Below are 16,824 nucleotides of genomic sequence, written 5' to 3'. Positions count from 1 at the left end.
GCTAAGCTATTTATATTGATATATAAAGTAAAAGAATCCTATAAAATTAATAATATATGCAGTAATGATATTATTTACACTGAAATTATTTAATTATAGCCTATTACAATAATACGTTTTGTAATCTTGTTTACGCAGCGCTTATTTGCTTTGAATATCAACTCATTTTCATTAGGATTTCCCAGAATAACAGTAATTTCTGTACAATAAAGTATAAAGTTATAGTTTCGATCATTGACTTCTGAATGAATATTCTAGTAAATAATTATTTTCTATGAAAAAGGTCACCAGCGGGCGATATCCCGGGGAAAGGCTACACAAAATTCTAAAATAAGACCAGATAACAATTTTTTTATAAAATAAATAAAAATCACGTCAACCGAATGAAAACCCAAAGAATTATCGAGTTATAAACAGAAAAGTAGTGTATATGATGAATATTTGCAGTAGTGGGGCCGCTGCAAATAGGTTGTCTGCTTTTAAGGGGTAAGAATTAGGGAATCATTTACGACGGTAATAAAGGAATGGGAAAAGTGAGGCAAAGGATCCCATGCTCATCGAACGAATCACAGTAGCATGCTACTTTGTCAAGCCGAAGTTATGTAGCGGTGGGATACCGTCCCGTGCGGGGCCGACTCCCACTAAATATATGTAATAAAACCATTGCGCCTACAGAAATCTATTGAGCAATAAATATCTCGCAGGACGCATGTAACTCGCAGTTAACCATAGAAAGATAATCATATTTAGATGTGCGAAAAAGAAAATTATGCGATAATTGACGTATATCTTTTTATGGGTGTAAATATTTACTCTTTTAATATAATATGTAGACAAATAGTTTATATATTATAATAAAAGAGTTACCAAATGCTATTCAATATGGATGACCACAAAACAATGGTTATCAATTAGTAAGTTTTTCTGTGTTTATCTGATTTTTGATTATTTTTTTTGATTATTTAAATTGAATACAATAACAATACAACTTGTTTATTTATTTGAAGACTAGTGTTGGCTATCCATGTAATATACATGCTAGCGGGATAAAAAAAACGTATTCCTTAATATGTAATAAAATGTCATGATCGTGTCATTTTATTGGTCTCCAAAAATTAAATAGAGGTTTCTTAATAGGGTTTTTGCTAAAATAAACAGCTAACGAGACTTATTCATCTTAAGACTAATTTTGTTTTAGAAAAATAATATACGTATGCATATTACATACGAAAAATAAAATAGGCAGAAATAGTTTAGGCAAATAAAAAATTTATTTAAAAGTTTATTAGTATATATATCAAGTAAATTTTTTCATTTCCCATTTTAGGCTAATAAGCAATACAAACAAAGATTACAGATTACTACAAATTATGTGTGTTCAAATATTCTGTAGATTTACTAGCGCGAAAACCCTTAGCAATCTTTTTTGCAAGACGGTAACAAGACAATGGTGTCGACCCCACAAACTTAAAATTAAGCTTCTACTAACCGCGACGTATCAAAAAATATAAAAGCGTCCTTTGAGACATGCATGCTAGGGCCTTAAAAAATTAACCTCACAATGAATGTCGCCGGGCAGAGATGGCGTTGTGACATATGGGCCATTTGAACAAATCTTCTTTTATGTGTTAAGAGTTTTCGCTTTCTTTTATCTTACACACAAATTGTTAATGATAAAGAATAAATACATAAATAAATAAATGATCCAATAGTAAAAGTTACGTGAAAGAAAATCACACTTCACTTTTATTCTCATCTAATTTTGAAATATGACATTTCAAAATTAGAATAAAAATAAAATAATATTCTTTTCCATTCTTCAATAGGACTAAAGGACACACAAAAATAATCATATCAATCGCTATAAATCCACGAAGTTATCGAATACAGAACCGAAAAAAAACACATTCGTAACAAGAGCCTCCTTCGTTGGTTAATAAAGAAATAAAGTTTATGATAACATTTAATATAATCTATATAAAAAGCAATACAATATGATTAATAACCACATGAAGAATAGTTATAATATAGGTTATACATACGTAGAATAGTTATAATACAATCGGACTCATAAATACTAGCATAAAACATAGCATGTTACCAATTAATGGAGGCATACAATATCCGGATCAGATTAAAAACAGAGCAGTGATGACGCTTGAATTAATCTAATATCAAATCTATTGAACTCCTCGAATACGCTACCCTTCAGTAATACTCATGCAGTAATTGTATTTTATCACGAGCTGTGCGATTCTTCTCTGACTTCCCTCACTTGATTTCATAGTACCTGGTTCACTCAGTTTTGCTCGATGATTTTTTTCGTATGAATTTTTGCTAAATCAATTTATTGCCCCCGAAACTCACATACAATATTCATGAAAATTGTTGTAGCCGTTTAGTTTAGTTTCGTTCATTCTATAACTGGTTATATTTTGGTAAATGTTCAAAATTATTAACGAGTATTATGCTTAAATTAGTATGAGAGAGATCATCAGAGATGAGAGATCCAATACCAACATCAAATAATGAAATTGGGTCGAACCGTACTTGAGACCAAAATTACAATATTACAAACAACCGGTCATTGTTTTTGATCAATGGTTCTTATCACTTTACACACGATTACTCACGCTTTATGTAATTATTATCTCAATAATTTACTCATATTAGATATTATTAGATATATTATATTGTCATTCAATGAGATACTTGTTCAGTGTTCATTAATAATGATATATTACACTTAATAAATAGATAAAATATACAGTAAAATGTTTTAATAATAGGTAAGTATTAAAGAGCGGACGCTCAGAGAGGGTAATTAAAAACTTAATTAAATGTACGTATTCAGATTTAACCTGCCGCGCCACAAGCAGTTCCTAAGAACACTGTTAACGACCCGATATTTCTTCTCTATGAGAGATATTTGAATTCATTGAGGATTCATGAAAATTATCAAGTCATATGATCTGCATAAGAGGTAAACAAACTGACTGCCGCAGGGTACTGTGTGTTTTAACGACAATCGCGCATAATCCCTTGATTAAAGCAGACATTGCATGCATTGGTGTAATGATCATTTATAACATCTTTTATCGCTGAACTACGCACGTATTTTTCTATTGTTTTTAGAAAATTTCATTTGCCAGTTGCACTATACTATCTACCATAAAATGTATGACTGGCTAGATGCATTGTATTTTCATGAGATGGACAAGTCAATCTTCTTTTTTAAATATTTTAACGGTTCCTATAAGATCTTGTAATTACGTAATAACTTAAGACAGAGGGTAGGTAGAAGGTCTGAAGTAGAGATTGAATAAATTCACCGACTTGGTGTTAGAAGGAGCCTACGAACAGAAATTTATTTTTTACGTTTTTTTACCACTCTTTTGTTAGCTTCACCCGTATGATTGTATCTATCCGAATCTTTTAGACTTGATTTTTTAACCCACTTTAAAGAGACAGATTTAATTCAAACTTTGTACATTTATCAAGGATCGGTGCCAGTACAACAATTTGATGAGTTTATTTTATAATCCTTATAAGGGTCGCCAGGATTATATAACTTTCTTTCGAATAATCTGTATGAGAGCAATTGAGAAAATTCGGTTAATCTTTAGGTTTTCATTACAGCGTGCTTTTTTTACTTTATTTATTATTGTAGAATGTTTGTTTTTCTTGGCATTGTATATTTCTTGAAAAAATCAGAAAAAAGTAATATAGAAGGCGAATACCGGCATATATTTTATAAATATTTATCTTAATAGCTAGCTACTGCCCGCAGCTTCGTTCGCATGGTCAAAATAAGTGTTTATGGTACAAAATTTCATCCCCGGCGCGGTAGAATTTATCAACACACTTTATTAGATGCCTACGTTATAGTGGCTACCTGCATGCCAAATTTCAGCTCAATCGGTCAAATCTGAGCGTTGATAGATCAGTCGTCAGTCTCCTTTTCGCTTTATATTATAAGATATTTACATGTTGTATAGAAGGACTATTATATTTTTAAAACACGTCTGATATTATTATCTTTTCTAGAATAATGGATGGAGACGTAAACACATTAAAATGTAAATATTAAAACTCCGTTATTAGAATTACACGAGACATATCACGTCATTATTTGATTGTTAAGGTTGGGTAACATGTTTGTTTGTTCTTATTAAGATAGTGTCACTTTCTTAGCACAATAATTCTTTTGGACGGTATATTTATTCATCTATATAGACCAGGGCTAAAGGGTCTCCAGTATAACCAATTTTAAAATGGTAAAAACAGAGTCATTAGCCAATACTGATAATGCGGTATTTATGCTGTAATGCTTTAATTCTTGGTAAGTACTTAAGAGACAATAAGCAGGAATGCACACAATGTTAATCTTGGCGATAATTTTAAGCCATCGGTGACTTAATATTTTTTTTAACCGACCTTGTTTTTGAACTGCGGAAGCTTGGTTTTTAGTATACGTGTTTTTAATAAACATATGGTTGGTAAAAGGAACTCTATCGTCTCTTTTTCACATGTAAATCACTGAACCGACCTGGATGAAATTAGGTACAAATAGTTGGAGACATAGTTATATAAGTTATATATTTTAATATCATAATCCTGCACCAGAATGTGTAAATTTATCCATGCAAGTAGAAGTCCAGGGCTAATGGGGCCTAGGTTGATCTTTCTATATAAATGAATCACTATTTTCCTTGGTCACCCCATCACGCGTGAACGGCTGGACCGATTTCAAAAATTCCTACACCAGTAAAAAGCTATAATTACACTTAGTGTCATAAGCTATAGTATGTACCATCCGCGAAACCGGGGCGAACAGCTAGTATTATTTAAAATATTAATATATAGTACATTAAAATTGTTAAGAAATTTAGACCACATTTTACTACTTGTACTCATACTGCTGTTACGAGTGGCCGTAATTGTTTTGTGGTGTTTTATAATCCATATAAACAAAATCGATTTATTGTTTTTTTTAAGAATATAAAAAATCGATTATGAGATGGGTATCAAACCCGTGTCCTTCACTGTACCGTGGCGGAGCTTGACCTCTCGTCCAGCCATACTATCTACTCAGTAGGTATAGTATTGATATATTTCAGTATCGCTGTTATAAACATGGAATATTCTCGTATAATTACTTAAAACTTTATTAGATATTGAATTTAATTTCCCCTACTTTTACAGCCATAGGAAATCTGATAATTAAGAATCGGATATTGCTTTTATTACAAATATTCGAGTTATTGGAGCATATCCATACAATATGATAAAATAATGTATTGTTTCCATAGTAAGAATTTCCATTCCAATGCATAAACACATCTTTTTAAGTAAAGTAAGGAAAATTTAAACGCAGAAATGTAAATATGTAGAGGAATTAACTAATGACAATAGGATTATGGAAATATTTTGTTTTAAAAAAACGTAAGTATCGTTTTTAATCCTGCGTTTATTGTTTAATATGGGTGGTTTAGGTAACCAATGTGTCGTTTTCGTTGTTTTTATTTGAATGCAATATTGCTTTACTTAGACACCATATTAAATAATTTGTTGATAGTACCTATGTCACAAATAATATAACGATAGATATACAAACATTTCTATACTTTTGGTCTATAATAATGTTAGCTACAAAAAATCCTCTGATATATGAAGTATCATATGATTTTTCTTGTGAAAGTATGTATTAAATAATGTATACATTATATACATGAGCTGCGGAATAGAAATAATATAAAAATATATTTTGAAGTAATAGGGTTTTATGATATTTAATTGTTTGTTTATTCAAGTTTTAGTTCCCCATTTTGGATAATAAATATAAGTGCGTGCAAATATTGTTGAAAATTTTGAAATCTATCTAAGGTTTCTAAAAGACATGTTGGATATTAAAGATTGAACCGCTTAATATTTTGTAAAAGATTAGGTACTTGTCAGTTGTATTTAAAAATATTTATCTATTTGAATTCAGTAATATTTAGACAATTCAAGCTTCGATTCTTCAATTCAGCGTTATCTTAAAGGGACAGGCAGACTCTTATTATTAATATAGCTGTATTTAGATGATACCTACCAATTAAAATTTTGTCTTAATTGTTTTCACATTTCTTCAGTTAAGCTGTTTGCTGTTTACATCGATTATGTTTTTATAAGCCACGTTTCCGTTCTTGTATTTGACTACGAATGCAAACATCCGTCCGCTATATCGTACTATGCTTTCATGCATTACATTATTGTCATGAGTCAGACTGCGAAAACATTCTGTTTGTCTTGCTAGTTATCTCTTCGGGAGTCATTATCTGCCTTATCTCTAATAATTAGTGGCGCAGTATAAAAGGAATGTTAGAAAGATTTCGGCACATATAGAAACGAACGAGCTAAATGAAACACATGTTTTAGTTTGAGTGCGAACGAATTATTTTATATACGAAACAAGTTGATGTTACAATGAAGATAACGCTGCTACTCCTTATTGTAAGTACACTTTTATATTTGTTTATTATTTTGTTAGTAGTTTACAACGCGCTATTGTAGGATCCGTATATCTACTTTAATATCACAATATGTAACGTGTATTTTTGATTATATAATAAAATGTAAACCGTTACTACATCCCTATTTTAAATAGTTTATTTACTTTCTCGCGACAACTACTAATTGCAAGGTTGCTTTTTCTCCTATAAACAAAAAAAAAAATATGTACATGTTTTTTGTATGCAAATCGTAAGAATTTTTTATTATATTTTAAGAACTTTAAAGGGTTTACGTACGTTTTCTGCAATTTTTTTATATTAACTCGTTTTTTTTTTGCATTTGTACAATTATTGTATTGAATAAAAGGGTGTAAAGTAAGAAATTTTGAAGGGTGTAAAGTAAATGATTAATTATTTAAGCGTGACATTATTTTAAATAGATTGAAGTTTAAAAAAATGGTGGGAGTTCATATTACTTTATATAGATAACAACGCACAACATACAATCAATGCATTTTTAAATCCATTTTCAATATAATAATGTCCCTACACCTTATACATATCTACCCAATTATAATTATTTAAAAATTGTTATTGCATTTCCGATTTTGTTTTGCATGATCCTTTATAATAAATCTTCAATAATAGAACTTTGTCGAAAGGGTCATGCTCTTATTATGAACCAACATGGAACTATATCGAAATATTTTGTATAATAAAAAGAAAATAATAATATTTCTTGAATTTTATTGAAAACAAAAACATTCTGTAATCAATAATTTGATTGTTTATTTTCATGACAGTGATTGAAATAAAGATGTGCACGATAATGTTCTCTCGTGTTAATGTTATAGTGGTGTTGATATTTCTTATTTATGTTTAAAATTTCTTTATATTGCTTTTCAGGTTGGCGTTTGCCTTGTAAGTGCAAAATATTTGCCCTACGATTCAGATGACTCTAACAGTTTATTAATAAGACATAAGAGATCAGATTCTGAAGAGTCTGATTCTTCTGCAGATCGTGCCAGAAATAGTGACGACAGCGATGAAGATGATGATTCATTGGAGAAGAAATTGAGAGAAAGGGAAGAAAAGCGTCGTGAAAAAGAAGAAAAGTTGAGAAAGAAGTTAGAAGAACAGCAAGAAAAGGAAAAGCGAAGAGAAGAAGAACGTCGTCGTAAAGAAGCAGAACGAAAGAATAAACTTGAAGAAAAGCGTGCAGAAGAAGAAAGAAAAGAGCAAGAAAGAAAGCAAAAAGAGGAAAGGAAGCAACAAGAACGACTAGAAAAGGAAAAGCAAAAGCAAGAGGAACGGCAAAGGAAGGAAGAAGAAAAACGGATCAAACAAGAAAAGAAAAAACAGGATAAAGTAATAATTGACCTAAAAAAAGAAGCATATGAAAAGAAAGAAGATGATTTCCTTGAAACTGAAGAGGAAAATTCTGTTGAAATGGAAGATCTGTGGAGAAGTCATATTTACATGAAATACGGCTTAACATTGGCTAGTACAAACGCCGAGAAACAAGCAGCGTTAGCTAAGTATATTCAAGAAGAATTGGGTCTTCAACCTAATAGTACAAGAAGTGAACGTCGTCAGGCTATAACAAAGCTAATCCAAAACAAATTGCAAAACGACACCGTGGCAATTGAAGCAATACGCAAACAAGTTTTGAGTCGTCTTAATCCTATTACATTACAAAACTTACGAAATGATCTTGAAAGAGAGATTGAAGAGATAGATAATAAGACCATTGTCTTGAAGAATGTAAGCTTACCTTGGGCCGCTACTGCGCAGCAAACACTTGATGAAAAGAAAAGTTTCTTACAAACAATATCACAGTTTATGGCAAATATTATACCAAACTGGTTTTCTGGTAATAATTCACAAAATAATGGATCTGTTAGCACCGAACCAAATATTATTAACAGTGGTGTGTCTACAGATCAAGTACCTAAGCCAAGCGCTGTAAACAACAACGAAGCACAATCTCCAATATCATCAGCGAATCCTAACGATGCTATATCTGGAAGTTCTATTAATTCACAAAATGACATTTATGTTAGCACTGGGGAAAACGGTGTAAACAATGGTGGTTCTCCAAATCAAGTCCCTGACCCAAGCGCTGTAAATAACAATAAAGCACCATCTTCAGTACCTTCTGTAAATGCTAACGATGTTGCATCCGGAAGTTCTATTAATTCACAAAATGACGTATTTGATAGTACCGGAGCAAACGGCATAAATAATGGTGGATCTCCTGATCAAGCTTCTAAGCCAAATGGTGTGAACAACAACGAAGCACAATCTCCAGTTTCTTCAGCAAATCCTAACGATGCCACATCTGGAAGCACCATTAATTCACAAAATGTTGTGTCTGTTAGCACTGGAGAAAGCGGTGTGAACAACAATGAAGCACAACCTCCAGTTTCTTCGGCAAATTCTAACGATGCTACGTCTGGAAGTTCCATTAATTCACAAAACGATGTATCTGTTAGCACGGGAGGGAGCGGTGTGAACAACAACGAAGCACAATCTCCAGTTTCTTCGGCAAATCCTAACGATGCTACGTCTGGAAGTTCCATTAATTCACAAAACGATGTATCTGTTAGCCCGGTAGGGAGCGGTGTGAACAACAACGAAGCACAATCTCCAACTTCACCAGCAAATCCTAACGTTGTTGTACCCGAAACTTCCATTAGTTCACAAAATGATGGAGAAAATTTCATTAATAATGGCGTATCTCCAAATCAAGTTTCTGACCCAAGCGCTGTGAACAATAATGAAGTACAATCTCCTGTGCCTTCCGTAAATGCTAATGATGCTACTTCTGGAGGTTCTACTATTCCACAAAATGACGTATCTGATAGCACTGGAGCAAGTGAGGTAAATAATGGTGCTTCTGTAAATCAAGTCTCTGAGCCAAGTGGTGTGAACAACTACGAATCACAATCTCCAGTTTCACCGGCAAGTCCTAACGATGCTTTATCCGGGAGCTCCATTAGTTCTCAAAATGATGCACCTGTCAGCACCGGGGAAAGCGGTGTGAACAACAACGAAGCACAATCTCCAGTTTTGCCGGCAAATCCTAACGATGCTGTATCCGGAAGTTCAATTAATTCGCAAAATGATCAATCTGTTAACACCGACGCAAATGTTATAAATAATAGTGGGTCTCCTAATCAAGTGCCTTATCCGAGCAGTGTAAACAACAACGAAGTACAATCTCCAGTGTCATCAGCAAGTGCTAAGCCTGTATCAAGCAATTCTGAGAGTGCAAATACAGATACAGTTACTGATTCTTCTTTGATTTCTACTAGTGACAATGGAGCTTCAAGCAGCTCATTAGGTATTAATGATAACTTGGCAGGTTCTGGATCAAACTCTGCTGTAAACGTGCTTCCGGCTTCAGGAGACAACACCGTAGTAGATGCAAATAATGTACCATTGTCTAACAATGAACAAGCTGCAATCGTAACTGAAAGTGCTACAACTGACAACAGCTTACCTGAAAATAATTTGGTAACATCCAACCCAGGTAATCTACTACCTGACGTAGTAGCCCCTGAATCAACAACATCAGATGTGATTTTAAATCCAAGTCCCTCAAATACTGTACCGAATGAAATTGAAGCATCAAGTTTAGTGCCTGTTGGCTCCGCTACTGAGAGTAATTTGGGTAATTCCGAAGCAGTTAATATAAATACAAATGAAAGTTCAGCAACCAACTTAGTTCCAGCTGATGTGAATTCTGTAGATCAAATTGGTAACAGCAACCAGTCACCCTCTAACAATCTTCCAACGACCGACATTGATCTATCATCATCATCTGGCATTACGACAGAAACTTTAGGTTTGGCAGGAGTTGTTACAGAAAAGCCAGCTGGTAATGTACAAGTCAATATAAATACAACTCAAACGGGTGAAGGACAGAATACTCAAGTACAGGAGAACACTGATAAATCCAATATAGGATCTGGAAGTAGCCCAAGTAACATCGATGTAACGAGTGCAACAGAACAAAGTGCAACAATCCCAAATGAAGCTACTGAAATTGTAACCATTGAATCCCAGACAGTTGTTGACAACGTTGTTACTGAAAAAGACATATTAACTACATTGGACGTTCAAAATGAACCAAGTACTACACAACAAGATTATACTATACATGAAGTAGGAATCACGGAATCTGTAGCAAATACTCCAGCAGACATTTTGGAAAGCTTTACTCTTGCTAATGAGCCTGGCGCAACAGTGGTTGACATCGTCACCCAGTAATTTAGTAGGACACTATAACACATTATACGTTATAAAAATAATTAGTAAAAAAAGCTGTTGTAAATAGGGACTTATTTAATATATAATTCATTTTGTGTAGAGATATAGCAGAATTTCATATTTATGTAGTTTGTATCCAAAATGCATTTAAATGTACATTATCATGAAAAAAGTTCTTTAGTATAATTTAAATAAATGCCTTTTAAATTTAAAGTTCCTTTTATTCATCTCCTTAATCGGTTTTGTATTATGAAAATATTTAGCAAATTTATAACATTTACTCATTCACGATTTACCAAATTTTCAAACCTTTTCAGCATCATCATTCACCACCAACCCATCATAGGTTTTATCCTTTCTAAGCTTAAAGTTTTGCAAATACGTTATGCAAAAATTTAATACAGGTGTGTTTCAATTAAACAAATGGGTGGTAATACATAAGTAACTTTATTTGCTAATGACTTCTAATATTATTCTACTAACTTTTGGTATTAAAATAGGTATTAAAAGGAATGCATAACAGAGGTAATACTTCAAATAATTAACCTAAAGTGCAAAGTTGTATTATAATTTATTATACGATACATAATTTATATATTTACATTTATTTTACTAAATAGATAGGCTTATACTAATTCATAATAATTCTATTTTATATTAGGTACTGTCGTAGAAAGCTTGTCTACTTATTTTGCGATCTATATAAACTAAGTTGTATGAAATGTCAAATCCAATATTTGTTAGCAGCATTTGGTGGATTCGGATAATTATGTTGGCTTAAAGGATCTGGTACATTAGAAAATGCATATGGGTCGTTCATATACTTGTAATCACTTGGAATTCCAGTAAGCCCCATATTGAGCGAGTTATGGGATGGACTCCAATTAGAAGGTGATGGCTCAACTGGTATTTTTGAGTAGTCTGTAGGAATTTTGGGATATTCATTGCTAGATAATTCCTTATAATCGCTCGCAGTTTTGACATAAGCTTCATCTCTTGGTTCTATAACCTCTTCACCACTAACTTTATCGCTAGCTTCAGATTCCTTGGGCATGTAATTTATGGGCTTATTGTAAATATCACTGTTTGGATATCTTGCATAATCATTTCTTGATGCGGTTGCTTCTAATAATTGACTGTGGGATGCCCCAGACCCAGCACTTACTAAATGGCTAAATGTAGCACCAGATGAACTTGGGAAGTTAGCTGTTTGGAAAGCTTGGTTTAAATGCTGTGATTGAGCCATTAGTTGGTTGTAATTGGTGTATTTTTGATGGTGCCAAGCATCTGGATGTTGGGGGTGGTGTTGTGATAATGGTGGTATGTCTCCTGCTGGATATGGACATGGAATCTGAGGCATTGGCAACGATGAGTAAGATGACAAAGAAGGTGCTGCATTAGAACCCGTATGCTTTCTCAACCTTGCACGTCGGTTGGAGAACCATACCTGCAAATAAAACATTGATGCATGACACAATTTTGATTTTTACAGCAGAGTCTAGTTAGTTTATAAAAAGAAAAGATATCGGAGTATATTATGATTAAATTAAATTTTATGAATGGCATGGATTTGTAAACTAAGAATAATTTGTTATGTAAACTTTTATGTAAGTAAATATTTAATTTTTTTAGACCGGTACCAAATCAATGCGCAACTTTTGCTCATCTTGCATAATTATCACAGTAAGTTTTTCTCTGCATTTTTACATTTTCCATATTAGCTTATTCACTGTGTGATCACGTTTCGGGAGCAATAAAATTAACGATGTATTTTAATTTTATTTTTTAGCTGTGCAGAATTGGAATACGTGATGTGGATTATGTTTTGCTGACTTTCACGACTGTTTTAAGTTTAGATAATTTAATGTTTGAAAATTTAATTATTCACATTCATTTACTTTGCAATAACATTTTGCTTATCAGACGCGTAGTCCTTAAGATAATAAATTGAAGACTTATTTCTTGCAATTTCAATTTATAATATTCACATAATTCACATCATATTCTTTGACAAATCCTATTAATATTATAAATGCGAAAGTTTGTAAGTATGGATGTATGGATGTTTGTTACTCTTTCACGTAAAAACTACTGAACCAATTGCAATGAAATTTGGTACGTAGACAGCTGGATAACTGGAATAACATATAGGCAACTTTTTATTCCGATATTCCTACGGGATACGGACTTACGCGGGTGAAACCGCGGGGCACAGCTAGTGAATGATAAAAAATCTATTACAAACGTAAATTATATACCTGTATTCTTGCTTCGGTCAGTCCTGTTTGTAATGCTAATTCTTCTCTAGTATACACATCTGGGTATTGCGTTCTGTGGAATGCTCTCTCCAATGCGTCGAGTTGTTCCCCAGTAAATGTCGTTCTTGATCGCCGCTGTTTTCGCTTTAAAGTCAGACCCGGTTCTGACTCAATGTCTGACGAATCTGATCCTCGGCCTGTAATATTGTAATAAGCAACATTTTTTAAAGTATATGCAAAACATGCATATTCCTGTTGTTACGCTGTCTATTGTTATGTAATTTTTAAACCAAAATCGACGTCATTTATTATAGTATGATTTTTTCTATAAAGCTATGTACCTGGCTTATTCATTTTTTTAAATATGTCATATTATGAGTACTATATAATATGTATATAGCTCATTAACTGCTAGGCTATATTGTGATCATTGTCTTATCTTATCGCATATAATAGAAAAATTCTATGAATAGTTATATGTTAAAACATGCACGACTCTTATTAGATTAGCTAAGTTAATGAGAAGCCTCGCATAAACAGAATACCTTGAATATGTGCATTACTATATAACAAAACTTTAAGCTCTTTAGAAGTTCGTTCGAGGCTTGCGTATTATGCTACATTAAGATTTTTGTTTTCAAATAGTGAACCTAATTACCCTTTATGTTCTAAGGCTAATACACGAGCATTCAATGGTTTCGATACATGTACTAGTCTATAGTTTTAATCGATTAGGTCTTACGGTCACGTGGCGGCTTAAATCTGTTGGTTTTGTAAATAAAGTGAATAAGGATCTGTGTTTCTTTTCTAGTCTAATAGTTTCCCAACCTTAATAAATTTGAGGAAAACATGGACGATACTATTTTTGGAAAATAATGTAGTTGGTAACATTATGCAGGAAGGTAATGGTTCATAAAACATTCTTTGAGTATGATATGTAGGGTTAAAAAGTTTGTAAACCATGATTATTAAGTGTGTGGTTGAAGCAATTGCAAACTTGTTTCAATGTGTGTCGATCGAAGTACTAGCGCATAGGCTTTATTAATGTACTATCTCACAAAACGAAGGACGACAAAAAAAATAAATGGGCTATAAATCTGCACTACAGTAGAGATCAATAAACTGTCATCTTAATGTAGGGTTATAATTTATTTGATATGTCTCGTAGCGATTTGTCTTCATCTGTTTTTTGAAACACGCGTTATTTATTAACATCGTGTTTTTTACACAAACCCACATCATGTTTTAATTCGCCTAAATCAAAAACCGTCGAGGCTTGCCGGCCCTGCCGGCTCATTTATAAATCGGTAGCGGTATCCTACGGAAACAGATTAAAAAACAGATTCAACAATATGCGGCTTTGCCCTCAAAACCGATTTCAAAAATGCGGCTTATATTAATAGCCCTTTGAAAGAAGTCAAAATTGAATGAAATGAAAAAATAAGGGCCCAATGTTGTAAGGAACACCCAGCGTGGCGGCATCTTTGTCGGCCTCTTTGCCTCACGGTGACATTTTGGCACCATTCAATATTTTGGTGTCGCGATCTGGATTTATGACATAAAACGACAACGCAAATTTTAATGCGTGTTGCACTTTTTGGCTTGCGGTTGTGCTAATTCATGAATTCACGTGAACGGGGACATCATATACATATTAGTCACGTCATAAACATATTATATAAAATCATTTTCATGATCTCTCGTGAAAATGATTTTATATAATATGTTTATGACGTGACTAATTAATTAATTATTTTTAATATTATCTTCAAGAACTATCTGCTGCAGCATTAGAACAGGAAATGTGTTTTAATAAAATAATCTAGCAAGAACAACACCTTCTTGAAATTACAAACAATTGTGGCTAGCTAAAATAACGCATTGAAATAAAACAACGCACATTACTCAAATTCCCTTGCGACTGCGGGACAGAATTATTTAGTCTTTTTAATTTCGACTCAGATTATAAAGTATGAGGCTGAATAACTTACGATTCATGCCTTCGTAAATTTAATCCTCATCGCTTAAATTTAGAGTTCAAGTTTGTTGTTTTCTGGTGGTAAAAAGTTTTATGTCTGAAAAATGCGAGAGGCTTATGGTGATGTAGGAGGTGTGAGAGGGCGAGATTAGCTTTGCCGATTGCCGAAATGTGACCCCGTAAAGCCGACTTCGTTCAAAAGTCATAATTTGGAAGTTGAAAGCGCAGCGACGGCGGTTTAACACCTTCATAATCTGGGCTCATTAAAATCGTCGGCCGGCCTTTGTTTCAGCAGTTTGTTTCGATTTTAACAGATGGCCGGATTAGCACGTCGGTTATGGGGGCGTACGCTCATTTGGCCCTGGTATCCTTTTGTCATGTTCCAGGATTTTAATACCGTCTACAAAATTGATCTTGTTTATGTTTCGAATTGAGGTATTAATTTACTTTGAATGTGAATAGTCTGAAATTAAGAGATGGTTTAGAATATTGATAAATTTGTCATATATTGTAACAGTTTTTTGCGTCACTGGGTTATTTATATGTATTTGTATGTGCTAAATTTCTTAACCTACCTATCCTTTTTTTAAATGACAGGGTTTGAAAGTTAATGACACATTTTTTAACCACAATAATTAATCACTTTAAACATTCCAAGATATTTTTTCTAATCATTATACAAAAACGTATGTGTGGGCACCGTGGAGGTTCTATCATCGTCAACCACATTATCTCATTCTAATGGGTGTTGTTATTAAACAAATGTGATGTTTTATCGCTCTCATCTTTTTCTATTCTTCTGATGCGATGTGAAAGTGTAGCGGGGAGCGTGACGCCATTTGCAAGTATTGTCATTTGTTACAATGTAAATATAAGTTCCGTTTACGCTCTGTTTTAATATGGCGAATATGTTTACTGTTTGTATCTTCCCTTCGTCTGATATCAAATATGTTTCAAATAATTATATGTATAAACAGTTGCAGTGGTTTTATTGTTTGACAATTATGACCATGACCACAGATTATGAAACCCTCTGGTGAAATTATTTTCAATGTAAATATATCAGTATTGATAAATCGTACAAAATGCAATTAGTAAACGAACATGTTTGCGCTTTCTATTAATTGAATAGTGAGTTGCGAAGTGCTTTACAAAAAGTGGAGCAAAGGGAATACCGTAACAGGTACCGGCGAGAGTCAAAGTCGCAATAATTGTAAGTGCATAATGCAACAATGGTACAATCGGCAAAACATGTGGATTGTTGCCGTTTCAGCACTATCGAGACGCGCTGCAGGCGAGCTCGCCGCACTTTGTCGGTCAGTGTCGGCCTGACACACTACACACGCCGACAATAACAAGCCAATATTTCTCGGCGACAATGACGGTACGATTTACGTTGTGTGCGGAAATTGATTTTTTTCGACGTGAGAGCCTTTGACAGGTTGCTTTTGCTATTTTGAAGGGAAGTTGCACAATGCGGCGGTAGGGTTGCCTTTTTGTGTGGCGAACTTCGTTTTTAATGCCTTATAGTTTGGAATATAAAAATCCTGGGTCTAAAACGATTATGGTTAACAATGTGTTTGCTAAAAGCTTTCGTTTTCTTTTTTGATTTCAGAAATATTAGAAACTGTTATTTTAATATATTATAAAATCATTTGTTTAAACTTATACTACTTATTTTCATAAAACTAGGTATACCTAGTTTTATGAAAATTTGCAATTTTGATGATGATGACTAGTATTTATACCCAATAGTACTATTTTCGACATTAATTCAACGATATTCGATTGTGTATTCAACAAATGAGAAATCTAGACA

General features: G+C 33.2%; 2 protein-coding genes across 2 annotated transcripts in view; one reads left to right on the top strand and one right to left on the bottom strand.

Annotated features, from left to right (window-relative positions):
* Positions 1-6,389: 6,389 nt before the first annotated feature.
* On the top strand, positions 6,390-10,769 carry LOC119840171 (putative uncharacterized protein DDB_G0286901). Its single transcript, XM_038366684.1, has 2 exons — positions 6,390-6,495; positions 7,401-10,769. Exons 1-2 carry the CDS (start codon positions 6,469-6,471, stop codon positions 10,767-10,769), a joined length of 3,396 nt encoding a protein of 1,131 aa, XP_038222612.1. The 5' UTR covers positions 6,390-6,468.
* A 724-nt stretch (positions 10,770-11,493) lies between these two features.
* The window catches only part of LOC119840019 (protein gooseberry-neuro), a 12,468-nt gene continuing 7,137 nt past the window's right edge, over positions 11,494-16,824 (bottom strand). The window contains exons 5-6 of the mRNA XM_038366508.1: positions 13,028-13,224; positions 11,494-12,216 (exon numbers count right to left, since the gene is read on the bottom strand). Of these exons, the coding sequence (XP_038222436.1) occupies positions 11,494-12,216; positions 13,028-13,224 (920 nt within the window). The remainder of the gene's footprint in view (positions 12,217-13,027; positions 13,225-16,824) is intronic.

Source organism: Zerene cesonia, chromosome 5 (assembly GCF_012273895.1).
Source record: "Zerene cesonia ecotype Mississippi chromosome 5, Zerene_cesonia_1.1, whole genome shotgun sequence".
NCBI lineage: Eukaryota > Metazoa > Arthropoda > Insecta > Lepidoptera > Pieridae > Zerene > Zerene cesonia.
This window is presented reverse-complemented; position numbering and strand designations above follow the sequence as displayed.

Coding starts and splice junctions, on each gene's coding strand:
- LOC119840171 (XM_038366684.1), top strand. CDS start 6,469: ATGAAGATAACGCTGCTACTCCTTATT. Junction 6,496..7,400: donor TAACGCTGCTACTCCTTATT/GTAAGTACACTT, acceptor ATTGCTTTTCAG/GTTGGCGTTTGCCTTGTAAG.